The 14,660-nt window shown below is 35.7% G+C and overlaps 2 protein-coding genes across 2 annotated transcripts; both read right to left on the reverse strand.

Annotated features, from left to right (window-relative positions):
* Positions 1-2,827: 2,827 nt before the first annotated feature.
* On the reverse strand, positions 2,828-8,043 carry LOC146903994 (uncharacterized). The gene is made up of 2 exons (XM_085724722.1): positions 7,134-8,043; positions 2,828-4,063 (listed from the first exon to the last, which is right to left on the reverse strand). The coding sequence occupies exon 2, from the start codon at positions 4,036-4,038 to the stop codon at positions 3,052-3,054; it is 987 nt and encodes a 328-aa protein (XP_085580848.1). The 5' UTR covers positions 4,039-4,063; positions 7,134-8,043; the 3' UTR covers positions 2,828-3,051.
* Positions 8,044-10,386: 2,343 nt separating this feature from the next.
* LOC146903995 (receptor-like protein 6) lies at positions 10,387-13,384 on the reverse strand. Its single transcript, XM_085724734.1, has 2 exons — positions 11,250-13,384; positions 10,387-11,142 (listed from the first exon to the last, which is right to left on the reverse strand). Exons 1-2 carry the CDS (start codon positions 13,363-13,365, stop codon positions 10,529-10,531), a joined length of 2,730 nt encoding a protein of 909 aa, XP_085580860.1. The 5' UTR covers positions 13,366-13,384; the 3' UTR covers positions 10,387-10,528.
* Positions 13,385-14,660: the final 1,276 nt, after the last annotated feature.

Below are 14,660 nucleotides of genomic sequence, written 5' to 3' on the forward strand. Positions count from 1 at the left end.
AAGATAAAGCTTGTCTATTACCAACTGCTCGTGGTAACGACGATTAAACAGAAGATAAAGCTTGTCTATTACCAACTGCCCGTGGTAAAGACGAAAGAACGGAAGATAAAGCTTGTCTATTACCAACTGCCGTGGTAAAGACGAATATACTAATTGGTATCGGTAAAGTGATTACTTGATGGGACCTGCCACTTGAACACATACTGATTGGTGACATTTATGGACTAGACACTTTGAGATTGACATCTTGTGTATTGGAGTAAGACGCAAGAAAATAATGCAACTATGCATGAATGATATTTGTATGCGTGCTATGTATGCATGGATGAATGAATGCATATGAGACTTATTTGATAGTATAATGGTGAGACTGTTGAAACCAGATTGGGCAGGTCCGAAGAAAGTGGCCCGACATCATGTTGCAAGCATCTGACACCCTTCATTGGGGATAACATCACTGGGGATGAACCAAACACTGACGGGGTAAAGCCTTTCAAACCACTGATGGGGTAAAGCCCGCATTCTTAACCAATGATGGGGTAAAACCCACTGACCATACTGCTGAGGGGAGAATGCCCTATAATCAAACCACTTGAAGGGATAACAACCCATTGATCATACTGCTGAGGGGAGAATGCCCCATAATCAAAACACTTGAAGAGAGGATGACACATTGATCATACCGCTGCAGGGGTAACAACCCATTAATCATACTGCCGAAGGGGAGAATGCCCTATAATCAAACCACTTGAAGAGAGAATGACACATTAATCATACCGCTGCAGGGGTAACCACCCATTAATGATACTGATGAAGGGGACATGACCCAATATAATGTCTCAGTTGATAGTGAAGTAATCATTCCTTAGGGGTAAAGCTCATCAATCAGAAACTTAACAGAAGTCGCCATTCAATCAAACCACATCAATCAATGCACAGGCTGAAGACGCCATTAATCAAGCCATTGGCGGAAATCGCCATTTGTCAAACCACAGGCAAAAGACGTCATTGATCAAACCACAAGCAGCAGTCGCTATCAATCAAAGCACTAGCAGAAGACGCCATTTTCAAACCACAGGCAGAAGTTGCCATTTCTCGGGATAAAACCCATCAATCAAAATCTGGCAGAAGTCGCCATTTATAAGCCAGCACAAAGTGCGTTCTTCCATTTAATCCACTTGAAATTGTGATGCCTCTGTCTTTGTTTTTTTTTTAATCCCTAATTTTTGCATGGATCGCCCTTTCGGGTTTTCAATCCACCGGGAATATAATTTTTTTTGTTTGCCCCTAATTTTTGCCTGGATTGCCCTTTCGGGTTTTCAATCCACCGGGACGCTCATTTTTGCCTAAGCCGCCCTTTCGGGTTTTCAACTTAGCGAGCTTTTCTTTTTCTTTGTCTTCTTTTTTTTTTTTTTGACAGAGGTCATCTCACAGCACTTGGTCATGCTTACCTTGCAGAGTTTAACTGTCCTTGAGATGAATGTTGATGTATGTTTCTACTACTCATAAGTTCAAAGAAGATGTACCTGTTGTTTATGCTTTTCAAAAGACAATTAAAAAGTTTTAAATTTTTGCTTTGAGTATTCACATCAAAAAATAGAAGAAAACTATGCAAACAGAATAATTGAGAATTTCAAATAAATGGGCACAGGCTCAAATTAGATGTAAAAGAGTGGTGACCCGCCAAAGGCGTGGCTCCACAGATTTTAAAAAGTTTGGAAAATGGTAATGATATGGGAAAGGTACATTGAACACGATAACCACTGTGCTCCCTAACAACTTTGAATTCCACTGTTCCGAGTCTTTGATTTGCAGATGCTTCATGTTGAAGGTCTTTTGACAGTTGAAAATGCCCCAGATGAATCATATCTGAATTGATGTAGTTACCTTGCCATAAACCGGAGGTCTTTTGACAGCTGAAATGCCCCAAGTGAGTCATGTCCGACCAGATGCAGTTACTTTGTCATAATCCTTAACTTTTGCATAGGTCGCCCTTGCGGGTTTCAACCTATCAGGATAAACATATTTTTCATTTTTTTGCATGTCTCTAACTTTTGCATGGACCGCCCTTTCGGGTTTTCAGTCCATCGAGACGCTCTTTTTTGCCTAAGCCGCTTTTTTCAAGTTTGCGACTTATCGAGCTTTTCATTTTAACAAAGTATTTCTTGACTGCATTGGCATTCACAGGACATACAAGTTTGTCACCATGCTTTTGTGATTAGGCATTCATTTTGCCCTTGGAATCGGGTAACATATTTTTGAGCACAAAGCCACTTTCTTGACATTCACGGGGACAAGCCTTCTTTGTCGAATACTTGATATAACTGTCTGTGGCATACGACAATAACACTTTTGAATTCAATCAAGCTTAGCTTTCATTGGAACCTCCGTTGACGGGACTTTGACCTCCATGTGGGGGCACTGCCTTTATACTGTGTACTGAGGGATGGTGGGGGGGTTGCCCCTGTTAAAGTGTGCACTTGAAGTACAATATCCTTGCAAGGCGGATGGAAGCATCTCGTGCCAGTCTTTGTGTATGAAAGTCCTCTTCAGGACGATTTTTCTTGATGTTTGCAGCTTCGATGGCCAAGATGCCCCAGTAGGCGAGAAATCTTATTGGAAACTTCTTCATCATCCTCCTTGTTAGCCTCGGATACAAGGAAACTCAAAGTCGAGAGAGAGTACAGGGGTAAAGTGTTCAATGGGTTTATTAATGCATGATTTGATTATTGATATAAACATTATGATTATGCAGATATGTGGAAATGATTTAAAGAAGAAGAATTTTGGTTTTTTGTATTACCATTTTTCCAGAAAAAGCACAAAATAAAAACAAAGCCGGGATCAAAGCGACCTTTTAATTAATGATGAAAATACATAAAGCAAAAAGCCCTAAACAAGTTCACTTTCGTCTCGGGTGGGACGAAAGGTTTTCTTTGAAAAACATAAAGCAACAAACAAGCATATTAATTGAACCAATGAGTAGTAGAAAGAAACATCAGCAAAGACCCAATTGCAGCTAAACATTAAATTCCAAGATCCGATAGCGGATTAACTTGCAGATTCCAAATCAAATTCTTCAAAAGGTATGAGATTTTTCTGGATCAACTTCTGAACTATCTTCTGCAACGCACAACAGTGCTCAATATCATGACCTGGTGCCCCTTGATGGAAAGCACAAAAGAGGTCGGGCCTATACCGGGCTGACAATTTTGATGGCATTGGCAGAGGTGCCTTGGGAGAGACCAAATTCCTTTCAAGCAACTTTGGAAACAACTCTGCATACGTCATGGGAATAGGGTCAATTTGTTTCCTTGAAATCCGTTGTCGAGGCTGTTGTTGATATTGCTGAAACTGGGGTTGATAACCTGGATTTTGAACATCATTGATGGGCCTAACAACGTTAACAGAGTGAGAATCCAGATGTTGTTGCTGAAGTAGCACTTTTATATCCGGGTCTTCGAAGAAACCGGTGTTATTTTCAATCAATTCCTGAACTTCTTCCTTCAAAGCGTAACACTGCTCAGCGTCATGACCTGGTGCCCCTTGATGAAAATCACATTTGAGGTCAGAGCGATACCAAGATGGCAGCGGATTCGGCACCCAATGAAGTGGCCTAGTTTGAACCAGTTCCTTCTTAAGCAAAATGGGAAGCACAGTCGCATATTTGATAGGAAATGGGTCAAACTGTGATGTTTTCCAAGCCTGATTTTGAAGAATAAGTTGCTGAGGAGCCCAGTTCTGGGAAGTAAATGGCTGAGGAGCCTGATTCTGAGTAGTAAGCGGCTGAGGCTGTTGAGGAACCTGTTGTCGAGGTCGTTTCATGCTCCTTGGCTGATATAATGGTTGAGACCTTTGCTGAACAAGCAGTGGATCCTTTGCAGCCATCAACGAAGATACTAGGCTAGTTAACTTCTCTACCTCAAACCGAAGTGTTGTTACCTCTCCACGAAGCTCATGGACCTCTTGCTCAAGCTGATCAATCTTTTGTGTTTGCATGAGTGTTTGCATGTGCGAGCCGAACTTGGATGAAGACATCGGACCACTTTACTGATGGATAAACCTTTGTAGACAGAAACAAGGTATGAGACACAGACTAGAAACTATGAATGCAAATGATGCATGACATGTTTATGTAAAAATATACAATATTTTTGTTATCGAAGGATTTATCAAGGTAAATTGTAAACATTGCAGATGAACATGGTTTCAATTGAAGATTCGTAAAGATATTGCAATAGGTTTCCTTTTCCAAAAGGTAAGAACGAACCCAAGGAAGAAGTTCTTAACAAAAGCAAAAGCTTAGTTGAGATGAAAAAAGCTTGGCTAAATCCTTCAATATTTTTTTTGGATGAAAAAAAAAGTTTATGGATGAATGCATGTATGCATGATTATGCCAGAATACATAGAATACATGATGAGGTTTAAGGTATACAATGTTGGAGCTTAAGGGACACAACGCCATTTGGTAAGGACTATGGTTTCCATTTGCACAAGTAACAAGGGTTCTACCAAGTTCCCAGAGTTTTCAACCACTTACGAATTTTATCGGTTTACGAAATTACTCTCGTTCCAATATCGTCCGTAAGAAAGTCTCGTCTGAGTGTAGTATCGCGTATCAACTAAATCAAGATTGACTCAAGATTAGCCACCGCACTACGTCCTAAAAAGGCCAAGTGGGGTTAAAAGTAACTAAAGGTCCTCAACTTTTAGCGGTCACTTAAAAATAAACATGTCGAACACGAATACTCATGTCAACATAGTATATCTCTAAGATCCCTAAGTTGAGTGGGGTTCTCACATGTGCCACAACCAAAATTCACTCTTGGCAAGACACTATGATTATACCACCGTCCTATCCTAATGTTTCTCTCAAGTCTGGGCCTTGGACTTGTCTCACCACTCACGTTAAAAATAAACAAGTAAACACGTATTTACAAGGTAAAAAGCACAAGTTAAAAGGAAGAAAGGTGGGCTTAACCCGCGTAGGATCCCCAGTGAAGTCGCCATTTTTGTAGACCAAGATTTTCGGGTGTCAATCCATTGATTGGAATTGAACCTTCAATCTACCGGACTTGCTCGATTTTATTCTTGGGAAGGGAAAAATGAGATTGAAAAACCCTTTTTGGATCCGGGGGTCGGTTACGATTCGGGAAGGTGTTAGGCACCCGCGTCGTTCACGGTACTCCGTGAGAACCTCTTTCTAACTTTATTTTTATTTGAAAATTTGTTGTTAAAAGTTGAAGTGAAAGAATGGAGGGAGAAGAAGTAGGAGTTTTTGTCATTTTAATTTGATCGATTTGAAAGGAATAAAGCCTCTGCCTACGTACCCTTAAAAGGGATCAAAACCGTCGTAGTTCACTCTTAAAAAAAATATTTTTGTTGGTTAGGTTGATTTTAATTTGATTTGAAAATGATTTTGAGAAGGATTGCGAGACCTCAAGGTATAGAAGAATAAAATAGAAGTGAGGTTGTTTCATTTTATTTGCAAAATTTAGACTAAGTTTAATTAAAGTTCAATTAGGGATTTGATTAAGAAAATAAAGGGAAAATCACTTGGATTTGGATCCAAGAAAATGATTTGACTTTTGCTCATTTGAGTTTTAGGATAAAAAGGTTTTACTAAACTAACGGTAAATTAGCGTAATGATGCGAAAGGTAAAGCAAGCATAAATAAAATGGTGTAGTGTCGGTGCTTGTGTCGGTGTGTGCAATTACTAAGCTATTACATACCATTCCTAGGGGCATTTTAAAGCAAGAAATAAAAAGCTCAAAAATAAATTACATCAACGCCTAAAATACACACTAAGATATTGAAAAATAAATAAATTGCAAGAGGAAGAGAAAATGCATGAGATTATACTAGAAATAAAGCAATCATAATAAGATGATAAGAAACTTAAAGCATTGCATGGATTATCGAAAGAAAGCATGATGTCAAAATCTTAAAGAGATGCATGAAGTAGAAATTGAAATATTAAAGCAAAATTAACAAAAGATATTGTGGAGTAAAAACATTTAAAATGCATGAAATAAAACCTTTTAAAACATTAAAGCAAAATAAAAGTAATGGAGATTAAAGTATTTAAAATGCTTGGAGCAAAGTCACAAAATAGGTTTAAAATGCATGAATTGATAAAATGGTTTGAACACACCCAAAAATGCATGATGTAAATTCTTTCAAAAGCCTACATGAACTAAAAAAAGTAAGAATATGCATGAGATGAAAGTATTGTCCTTAACTGAATTAGATAAAAATGCATGGGATAAAATTAGGACACTAGATAAGATGCATAGAACAAAGTTAAAACAACAAAGAAATAATATGCATGAAATGATTTTTGTTTAAAAGCCTACATAGGCTACAATGCATATGATGAAAATTAAGTTGATAAACAAACCAAGGTAATAGAATAATACATGATATGGAAAACATGATTTGAACTAACAGGCAAGAAAAATTAAACAAGCTATACAATAAGACAATGTATGATATGAAAGAAATAGATTTGAATTAGCAATGAAAGCATGAATAAAATCAATATATTAAAACTTATTGAAGTAAAAAATGCAACGAGAAAAAGATAAATGCAAGCAAATGATTTTTTTTTAATGAAACAGGGGGTGCAGCAAGTATACTGGGAGGTGTAAACAGCAACAGAAAACACATGATTGGGCTCAGCAGATGTAGAGAGAGTGGGCTTATGGGTTGAGCCTGAACCAGTCTTGAAAATGGGCATGGGTATGGATTAAGTTAGTAACATATGAGCATATGATGGTTTAATTAGTTGAACAAAATCACTTGCACGTAAAAACCTCTTCCAAAATAAACACAAAAACATTCTCTCCTCTCTCTACTGGCTACTGGTGTGCAATCGGAGAAGAAGGGGTGAACGGTGGTCGGAGTCGTTCCGACGCGGTGGTCCGCCGTAGCGCCGCCGCGTCGGAGCTGTAACCTTTATTTATTTATTTATTTTTTTAAATTTTTCAACGACGGCCTCCTCTCCTCCTCCTCTTTTTACATCCGCGTTTAATTTTTCAAAAAAAACAAGTTCACATGAGCATGGATCTGAGTTCAAAGATTCGAAGGAAAGAAGAAAGAAAAACACACAAAGAAAGAACAAAATGGTTACCTCCTCTTCTCACTGTGATTCAAGCTTTTTCCGCTACTTCCTTCCGATCTGGTTCGAATCCGCTTGTTCCACTCCTCCTTCTTCCGTTCCTTCTTCTTTTCTGGATCTACTTCGCGGCTGCGTTTGCAAGCTTAAAGTGCAGCTCCTCTTGTCTTGCTTATGCATTTCTTCACTGTTTGAACTCAGCTCCATGCTTGAGGTTGATGATGATGGTTGTATGGACCGAAATTGTTGTGGTTTGAGTCGGTTGAGTGGTTGTTCAATCCTTTTTCACTTTCTTCTGCTAATTCAGATTTTGTCCGATTTGAAAGAATTGCTAGGTGTTCGTTGAAGGTTGTTGGGATCTTTGAAATGGCTGTATGTATGTAGTGATACGGTTAAAACAAATAAATGGTGATATTGAAGGATTGTGTTGATGGATTCCAATTTGATTTTGTGGTTTGATTTTGTGAATTTGCGATGGAATTGCGGTTTTATGGAAGCTTATGAGGTATGAGTATTGATCAGTTATGTGATGAATTTTGAAGATGAAATGAAAATGGAGTATGGATCGGTTTCTGGATTTTAACTTGAAATGTTCATGAGGTTCATATTTTTTTGGTGATTTTTGAATTGTTTGATCTAAAAAGTGAAGAAAAAGAAATTGATTGGTGTTTGTGATATTTGGTGCGGCTGCAAGGTCAGTGGAGTGTGGGAGTTAGTGCAGCCCCCCTTTCACCAATGATTGGGGGTCTATATATAGGGACCAACTAGGTTAAATGGAATGAATGGACAAAAGACAAGACTGCCCTTAATGAAACTTGGAGAGAAAGAAAATGCTTTGGATGCTCTTTGGACCAATAACCATGTAACAAGTGGACTTAAGACAAAACAAATTGTTGATAAAAACAAAATATTAAAAGCAAAAAGAATAAATGGTAAAAATGAAATAAAATAAAATAGAATCGTAAAATAAAAGTGATAAAAGAGTAATAAAATTTAAAGCTGTCGAAACTTCGACTGAGACGACTAAGACTCGCGGTGTTTTTAAAACACGAACAAAACTTTTTAAACAGTTTAGTCATACGAACAAAAGGAATTTACCTAAAAAGGTTTATTTATCGAAGAAATGAATAAAAGACTTTAAAAACACGCGTAAAAATTTAAAATGTCAAAAAAACAAATAAAGCGATTTCAACTAGATAAAGTGTGAACAAAATTTTACTTGCAAGAGAAAAGACTTTAAATTATTAAACAACGACTGAAGAAATTTTTACCGGTTAAGGCGAAAAGAAGAGAAATTGAGCCGTTTTAAAATACGGACAAAAATAGGTAAAAACAGAGCAAAGTGGTCAAAATTTGGGGTATGACAAAGCATATTGCGCATACACCAAAACACAACACTAACAAATAGACACCCATAGTAATAAAATAATTTAATGTAATCATATAGTAAATATTTTTGCTAATCACTCCACAGTTGCATTATGATGCAATGGTCTCGTAAATGCAACTCGAAAGGTAAAAGACTGCTGCATGAAGATTTGATAAGTTTGGTCGCTGATTGGAATCGATAATTTTCTGCATTTAAACCGTTAATATGTATGAGTTTCGACGCTACACTCTTTAGAAGTGAAAAAAAAAATAGGGTTTATAGTGTTTTTTTCCTGTAAAATAGGTAGTTTCAGGTTTACCCCCCAAGAAATTTTCGTTTTGAGAAATTCGTCCTTGTAAATATTTTTTATCCAGAATACCTCCTTAATAGGCCATTTTTAGATTTTTTTTTTCCCAAAATTTTTCGTTTTTAAATGACCTATTAAGGGGGTATTCCAGAAAATAAAAATTTACAAGGACGAATTCCAAACCGGAAATTTCTTAGGGGGTAAACCGGAAATGACCTATTTTACAGGGGGAAAGACACTATTAACCCAAAAAAATTAGGCTAAAGTGCACTTTTCCCCCTTAACTTTCAAAAACTTGCAATTTTGGCCCCCTAAGTATGAAAACTACAATTTTGGCCCCCATGTTTAGGGAAATATGCTCTTTTGACCCCCTAACATAAGGGAAATATGTCTTTTGACCCCTTATCTTTTCAAAATGTTGCGATTATGGCCCCTTTTTTGGGACACGTGGCGTCTTCTCAGCAATTTTGGGACGAAGGAGACCAAAATTGTAATTTTTTTTTTATAGGGGGCCAAAATCGCAAGTTTTTGAAAGTTAAGGGGGAAAAGTGCACTTTAGCCAAAAAATTATTATAATACAATGAGTAGTGTGTACCCTGGAAAAAAGAAAATGCAGATCCAACAAAATGCAAAGAGAAAGTAGAGTCGGGCCTAAGAACATATTTGTATTCTCTTTTAAAAAAAAAATAATATTGAGAAGTTTATTACACTGTTTTGTAAAATTAAAAACCCAAAATAGATTGATCATATTAATTATTATTTTTTGGCATGAGAAGGAGTGGAACCACAGTTTTGGAGGCCATACAAGGGTTTTTCTATCATATTAATTTTAAAAACTATTTTATAAACTATAAAATTTTGTTTTTCCTTTTTTTATTTGTTTTATGTAATGTACGCCAATTAGTTTTGTTTTTTCATTCTTTCTTCAATTGCATTGTAATATGTGTAAGGTCCAATTCCTTTATTTGATGTGTCAACTTTTATTTGATGATACCCTGCCGTTTTATTTTTTTAGAAGACAAATGAAATGACAATAGACATTGAAAAATTCACACGTTAGTGAATGAGTCGGGCTTGAGTCTCGGTCATAACGTTTGGCCTAACAATTTCGGCATATTTATCCGTAAAACTAAGACTTAAGGACTAATACACTACACATTTATTGAGTATATTCATTTTTCATTCAATTAATGTCACGTCATTATTTTATGTTTACTTATTTTAAGTGGATTAAATTTTTTAATTAATTTTGTTTGAGAGTACCGTGCCTAACATCATTCAACTTTTTTTTTATTGGCTCCTGAATATGTTTTGCACTAAAATGAATTTTTTTAAAAAGATAATGGACAAACAAATTTTGAGTAAAGTTCAATTGACCAAAAGTATAATTAACTTGAATTATCTTAGCCTTGAATTATCATATCCATTCATCAAACAGAGGAAAATCATTTCCTTATGAGAAATAAAGACCATACTGATACTTATGAGATACACAAGTCTCATTTATAGGACACTTTGACAAAAAAATTGTATCTAACTCTAGCTGGTTTACAATTCATTTCTTACCTTTGTTCCAAGTATTTCAAATAGCCTTTTTACACAACACCAAAACTTTATTTCATTATAATATTTCATACCAACAACAATTAAAATACATACAAAGCATACTCTTACTAAAGACAATCACAACACAATAGGTAATTAAAATAAATGAAAACCATAATATACTTCAACTCAGAAGATCCTTTTAAGCCATCCATATACCTGCGGAAAGAAAGTGCTTCCCAATGCAACTCCAGAAACAAGTCCACCACCATATCCAATCAGAACTACTGTCCAGTATAATTCAAAGAAAGATTCTGAGTCGTCATCATCATCATCATCATCGGAAGTAGAAGGCCCTGCATGATCTATACACTTCTTCAGCAACTGATCCCCACACAGACCTTTGTTACCCTCAAATGAATCACCATTGAATGTAGAAAACTGTTTATTTTGCGGAATAGGACCTGTGAGATTGTTAAAGGACACATTTAAGTACTCCAAAAAAGTGATGTCTGCCAACTGTTGAGGAATTTTCCCTGAAAGACTGTTGAGAGAAAGATCTAGTGCTTCAAGGTTTGAAAGATTCCCTAAGGAAGATGGAATGCTGCCAATAAGGTGGTTATTTGACAAATTGAGCAAAACAAGACCCTTCAACTCGCCTATCACTTGTGGTATCTCTCCACTCATTTTGTTGCTTGAAATATCAATGGCTATTAAGCTGTAAAAATTTTGAAGCTTCTCATAAACCATGGCCAACCCTTTGTTTGACAATGTGAACGAATAAAACTTAATAAATGTCCAATAATATTGTCCTTCGTTGGGTCAGGTCATATGTCCCCCCAGTCTTTGTATCGTTTTTTTTTTATTTATTATATTATCTTTTTTGCTTAAAAAAAAAAAAATTATTGTCCTTCGTTGTATAACTTAGTAGAGAACCATTGTCCATACTCTAATTGACTTGTGTTGAAAGTTTTCATTGTTTTCCAACTTTGGATCATTTCTGATGGAAAACTTCCAGAGAAGTGATTGTGAGAAAGGTCAATGATGTGAAGCATGGAAAATGTGCATCTCATGTTGCCAGAGCACCTAATGTCTCCATGGAATTCATTGTTACTTAAAGACAATACCTTCAACTCGGGTAAATCTCCCAACCATAATGGAAATGTATCATTGATATTGTTGTAGCTAACATCAAAGAACTCTAGCCTTCTGCTGTTTACCAATTCCCTTGGCAACTCACCCTGCATATTGTTGTTACTGAGATCAATCTGCTTAAGGGAATTTCCTATCATGTATGATTGAGGAATGTGGCCAGACAATTTATTCCCTTTTAGAACCAGAATTTCTAAAGATTGGGTAAAGTTCCCTAGACAGGAAGGAACGTTGCCGCTTAAGTTGTTGAACGAGAAATCAAGAATCATGAGTGATTTGAGATTGCATATGGATTGGGATATTTCTCCTGTCAATGAATTGCTGGAAACAGATAAGGCTTTTAGACTTTCTTTCTTCCACAACCAATTGGGTAGCGATGTTATATTGTTGTTTGACAGCCTAAGAAATTCCAGATCAGCCGTATCTCTTATAAATGTTGGAATCTCAACTAAATTGCTTGAATCCAATTGTAAGACTTGAATTCGAGAATCAGTCTTACGAGATGAACCTTTTCCACTATACAATGACAATTTGTTAAATGATAAATCTAGAAGAACTAGCTTTTTGAGGTTCAGAAACGTGTCAAGCTCTAGCTTAAAGTGTAGGTTCAAGACAACTAAATTTGTTAGGTTCATAATCCAAGATGGAATTTCACCCTTTATATTGCTATTTCTTGCAAGTAAAAATTCTAGTTGGGTGAGATTTGCAAAAGATGATGGGATCTTAGTGCCAATTTTAACATATGATATATCCAAGGCAATTAATGATGATAGCTTACCTACCCATGAGAAGGTATCAATAGTAAATTCATTTCTACGAATATCCAAAAAACTTAGATTTGTTAGATTGGCCAAGGATGCAGAAGGGTCACCCTTAAATTTGTTATTTCTAAGGCTTATACTCATGAGTTGTGTGAGGTTACCAAGCGAAGAAGGAATATATCCAAAAAATTGACAATCTGGAATTGATAGGGAAGTTAAAGAACTAAGCTTTCCAATGGATACTGGAAGCTTTCCAGAGAAACCTGTATGATCAAGTGCTAACGTGGTGAGTGAACTAGACTGAAACTCAGGCAAACTTCCATTGAGATTTGGATTATCTCCCAAATCCAGATATTCCAAGTTCGGAAGATGAAATACTCCAACTGGAAATTCAGCGTATGATTCAGAACCGTAAACAGATAGTTTTTTCAACGAAGTTATATTTGTGAGTGTGTCTGGTAAATTAGATGAAATAGTCACAAAACTAAGTAGAAGAGTCTCAAGTTTTGTTGAGTTTTGAATTATGCTTCTGAGACTAGACAATTTGAGTTGCAAAAAATTTGAGGTACTACCTTTAGGACGTACTATAGCTCTTATGCCTCCTAGATCAAGAGACAACAACTTGGACAACTGTGAAACTTGTGGTGGAATTTCTCCGGAAAATAAACTACGAGAAAGGCTCAAATATTTTAGTTGTGAAAGCTCACCTATTTTGGATGGGATTTGAGAGTAATTGAAGTCGTTGTCAGAAAGGTCAAGAACTCGAAGGTGTACAAGGCGAAAGAGACTGCTATTTGCATCCATTTTACCATATAGTTGGCTGCTTCTGAGATCAACGTGAATCACATGATTTGTGTGCTCATGACATTTAATTCCATCCCATGAGCAGCAATCTGTGCTGGAATTCCAAGAAGCTGTTTTTGGATAACTTTGAAGATTTGCTGAGGCTAAGTTATTGATGACAAAGCCTTCCTTAAATTGCAACAAGGCATGGCTTTCATATTGATGACACTTTGGCTGGATTTGAGGAAAACATGTAGTAAATGTGAAAGAGAAAAGTGAATAAAGGAAAAGAAATTTTAGTAACAAAACATGAGACCAGACAAAAACCATTGTATCTTAATATTTTGAGCTGAAAATTTTGGATGAAATGCTAGACACATACTAAGTGATTCTTATACTAAAGGAATGAACAGGTTTTCTACGAAACTTGCGTGTCATTGACCATCTCTAAAAAAACGTTGTGCTTTACTGTTTGAATTATTGACTTAGCTTACCAACAAATTTATTGGGACACTATGGTATCTTATAATTTTGTTTCACAACTCTTACATTTAAACACCAATAAATTGCATAAACTTATATAATATCTCATTTTCTTTTTATCTCTTTTCTTGTCACATTAACAACATATCACATTATCTCTATTATTCCTTTCTCTTGTAAGGTGTTAAATGATTTTGGGTGTTTATCAAAACATTTTTCCTTTTCTTACGTAAGGAGTATATGATATCCAACATTAAGTTACTTAATGTCCATTTTTTATATTTAATAAATTTGATGTTTTTTCCTAAAAATAAAAAAAAAATGACGTTTAGAATTAATATTGGTACTTGGTAGCAACAAAATTAAGGTTACAAAAATTTACTTAAAATTAAATAAAAAGGAATAATTAAAAGTTTAATTTTTTTATGGTGAGACAATTAAAAGTTTAATTAACCCCATACAATAAACAACTTTGATTTTGAATGATTCCAAAACTTATTTTGCCAAAAATCGAGTGAAGATTCATTTAATTTCTGGAAAAACAATATGGCGTCCAATTTAATCTTTTACTAGAAAAAACAAGTTCACGAATTTCTGACAATTATCAACTCAAGATCTTAGCTATCTCAATACAATAGGCAGATCAATAGTTATACATTGAAATCTTAGATATCTACAATCTTGTATCCAAACTCCAAATGTCACACATATGCTAGGCGAATTCATGATCGTTCAACGAATCGAGTTTTTTATTTTTTAAATGAAGGAAAGAGTCACTAAATCGCCTCACTTCGTAAGATGAAATGTTGCTCGTCCAACAAATCTTCTCCTCCTTTTCTCCTTTGAATGGAGGGGAAGGGAGGGAAGGACTCCAACCATAACAGCACTCTCACCCGAACGATCAAACAACTCTTCTAACCATAACGCATGCGCGTCAAGCAGTATTTTGCACACATATGCTAGTTTGTAACGACGTTGAAACAAAAAATAGCAATTAAGGGTGTGTTTGGATGGAGGGGAAGGACTTACTTTTCTTTTCTAAATTATGGATATTATAAAATAATTTTTAAAAAAATGAAATAACAACATGATAAATGATCATATAATACTTCAAAAACACTTAATTTATTTTAAAAAAACAT

Source organism: Medicago sativa, chromosome 7 (assembly GCF_051527215.1).
Source record: "Medicago sativa cultivar Bolivia chromosome 7, Bolivia_mono, whole genome shotgun sequence".
NCBI classification, from domain to species: Eukaryota; Viridiplantae; Streptophyta; class Magnoliopsida; order Fabales; family Fabaceae; genus Medicago; species Medicago sativa.

Bases quoted from the DNA above. Each gene is read 5' to 3' on its own strand.
- LOC146903994 (XM_085724722.1), bottom strand. From the start codon at position 4,038: ATGTCTTCATCCAAGTTCGGCTCGCACATGCAAACACTCATGCAAACA.
- LOC146903995 (XM_085724734.1), bottom strand. From the start codon at position 13,365: ATGGTTTTTGTCTGGTCTCATGTTTTGTTACTAAAATTTCTTTTCCTT. The intron at 11,143-11,249 runs GACAATAATTTT...AAGGACAATATT, and splicing joins TACTAAGTTATACAACGAAG to ATTGGACATTTATTAAGTTT.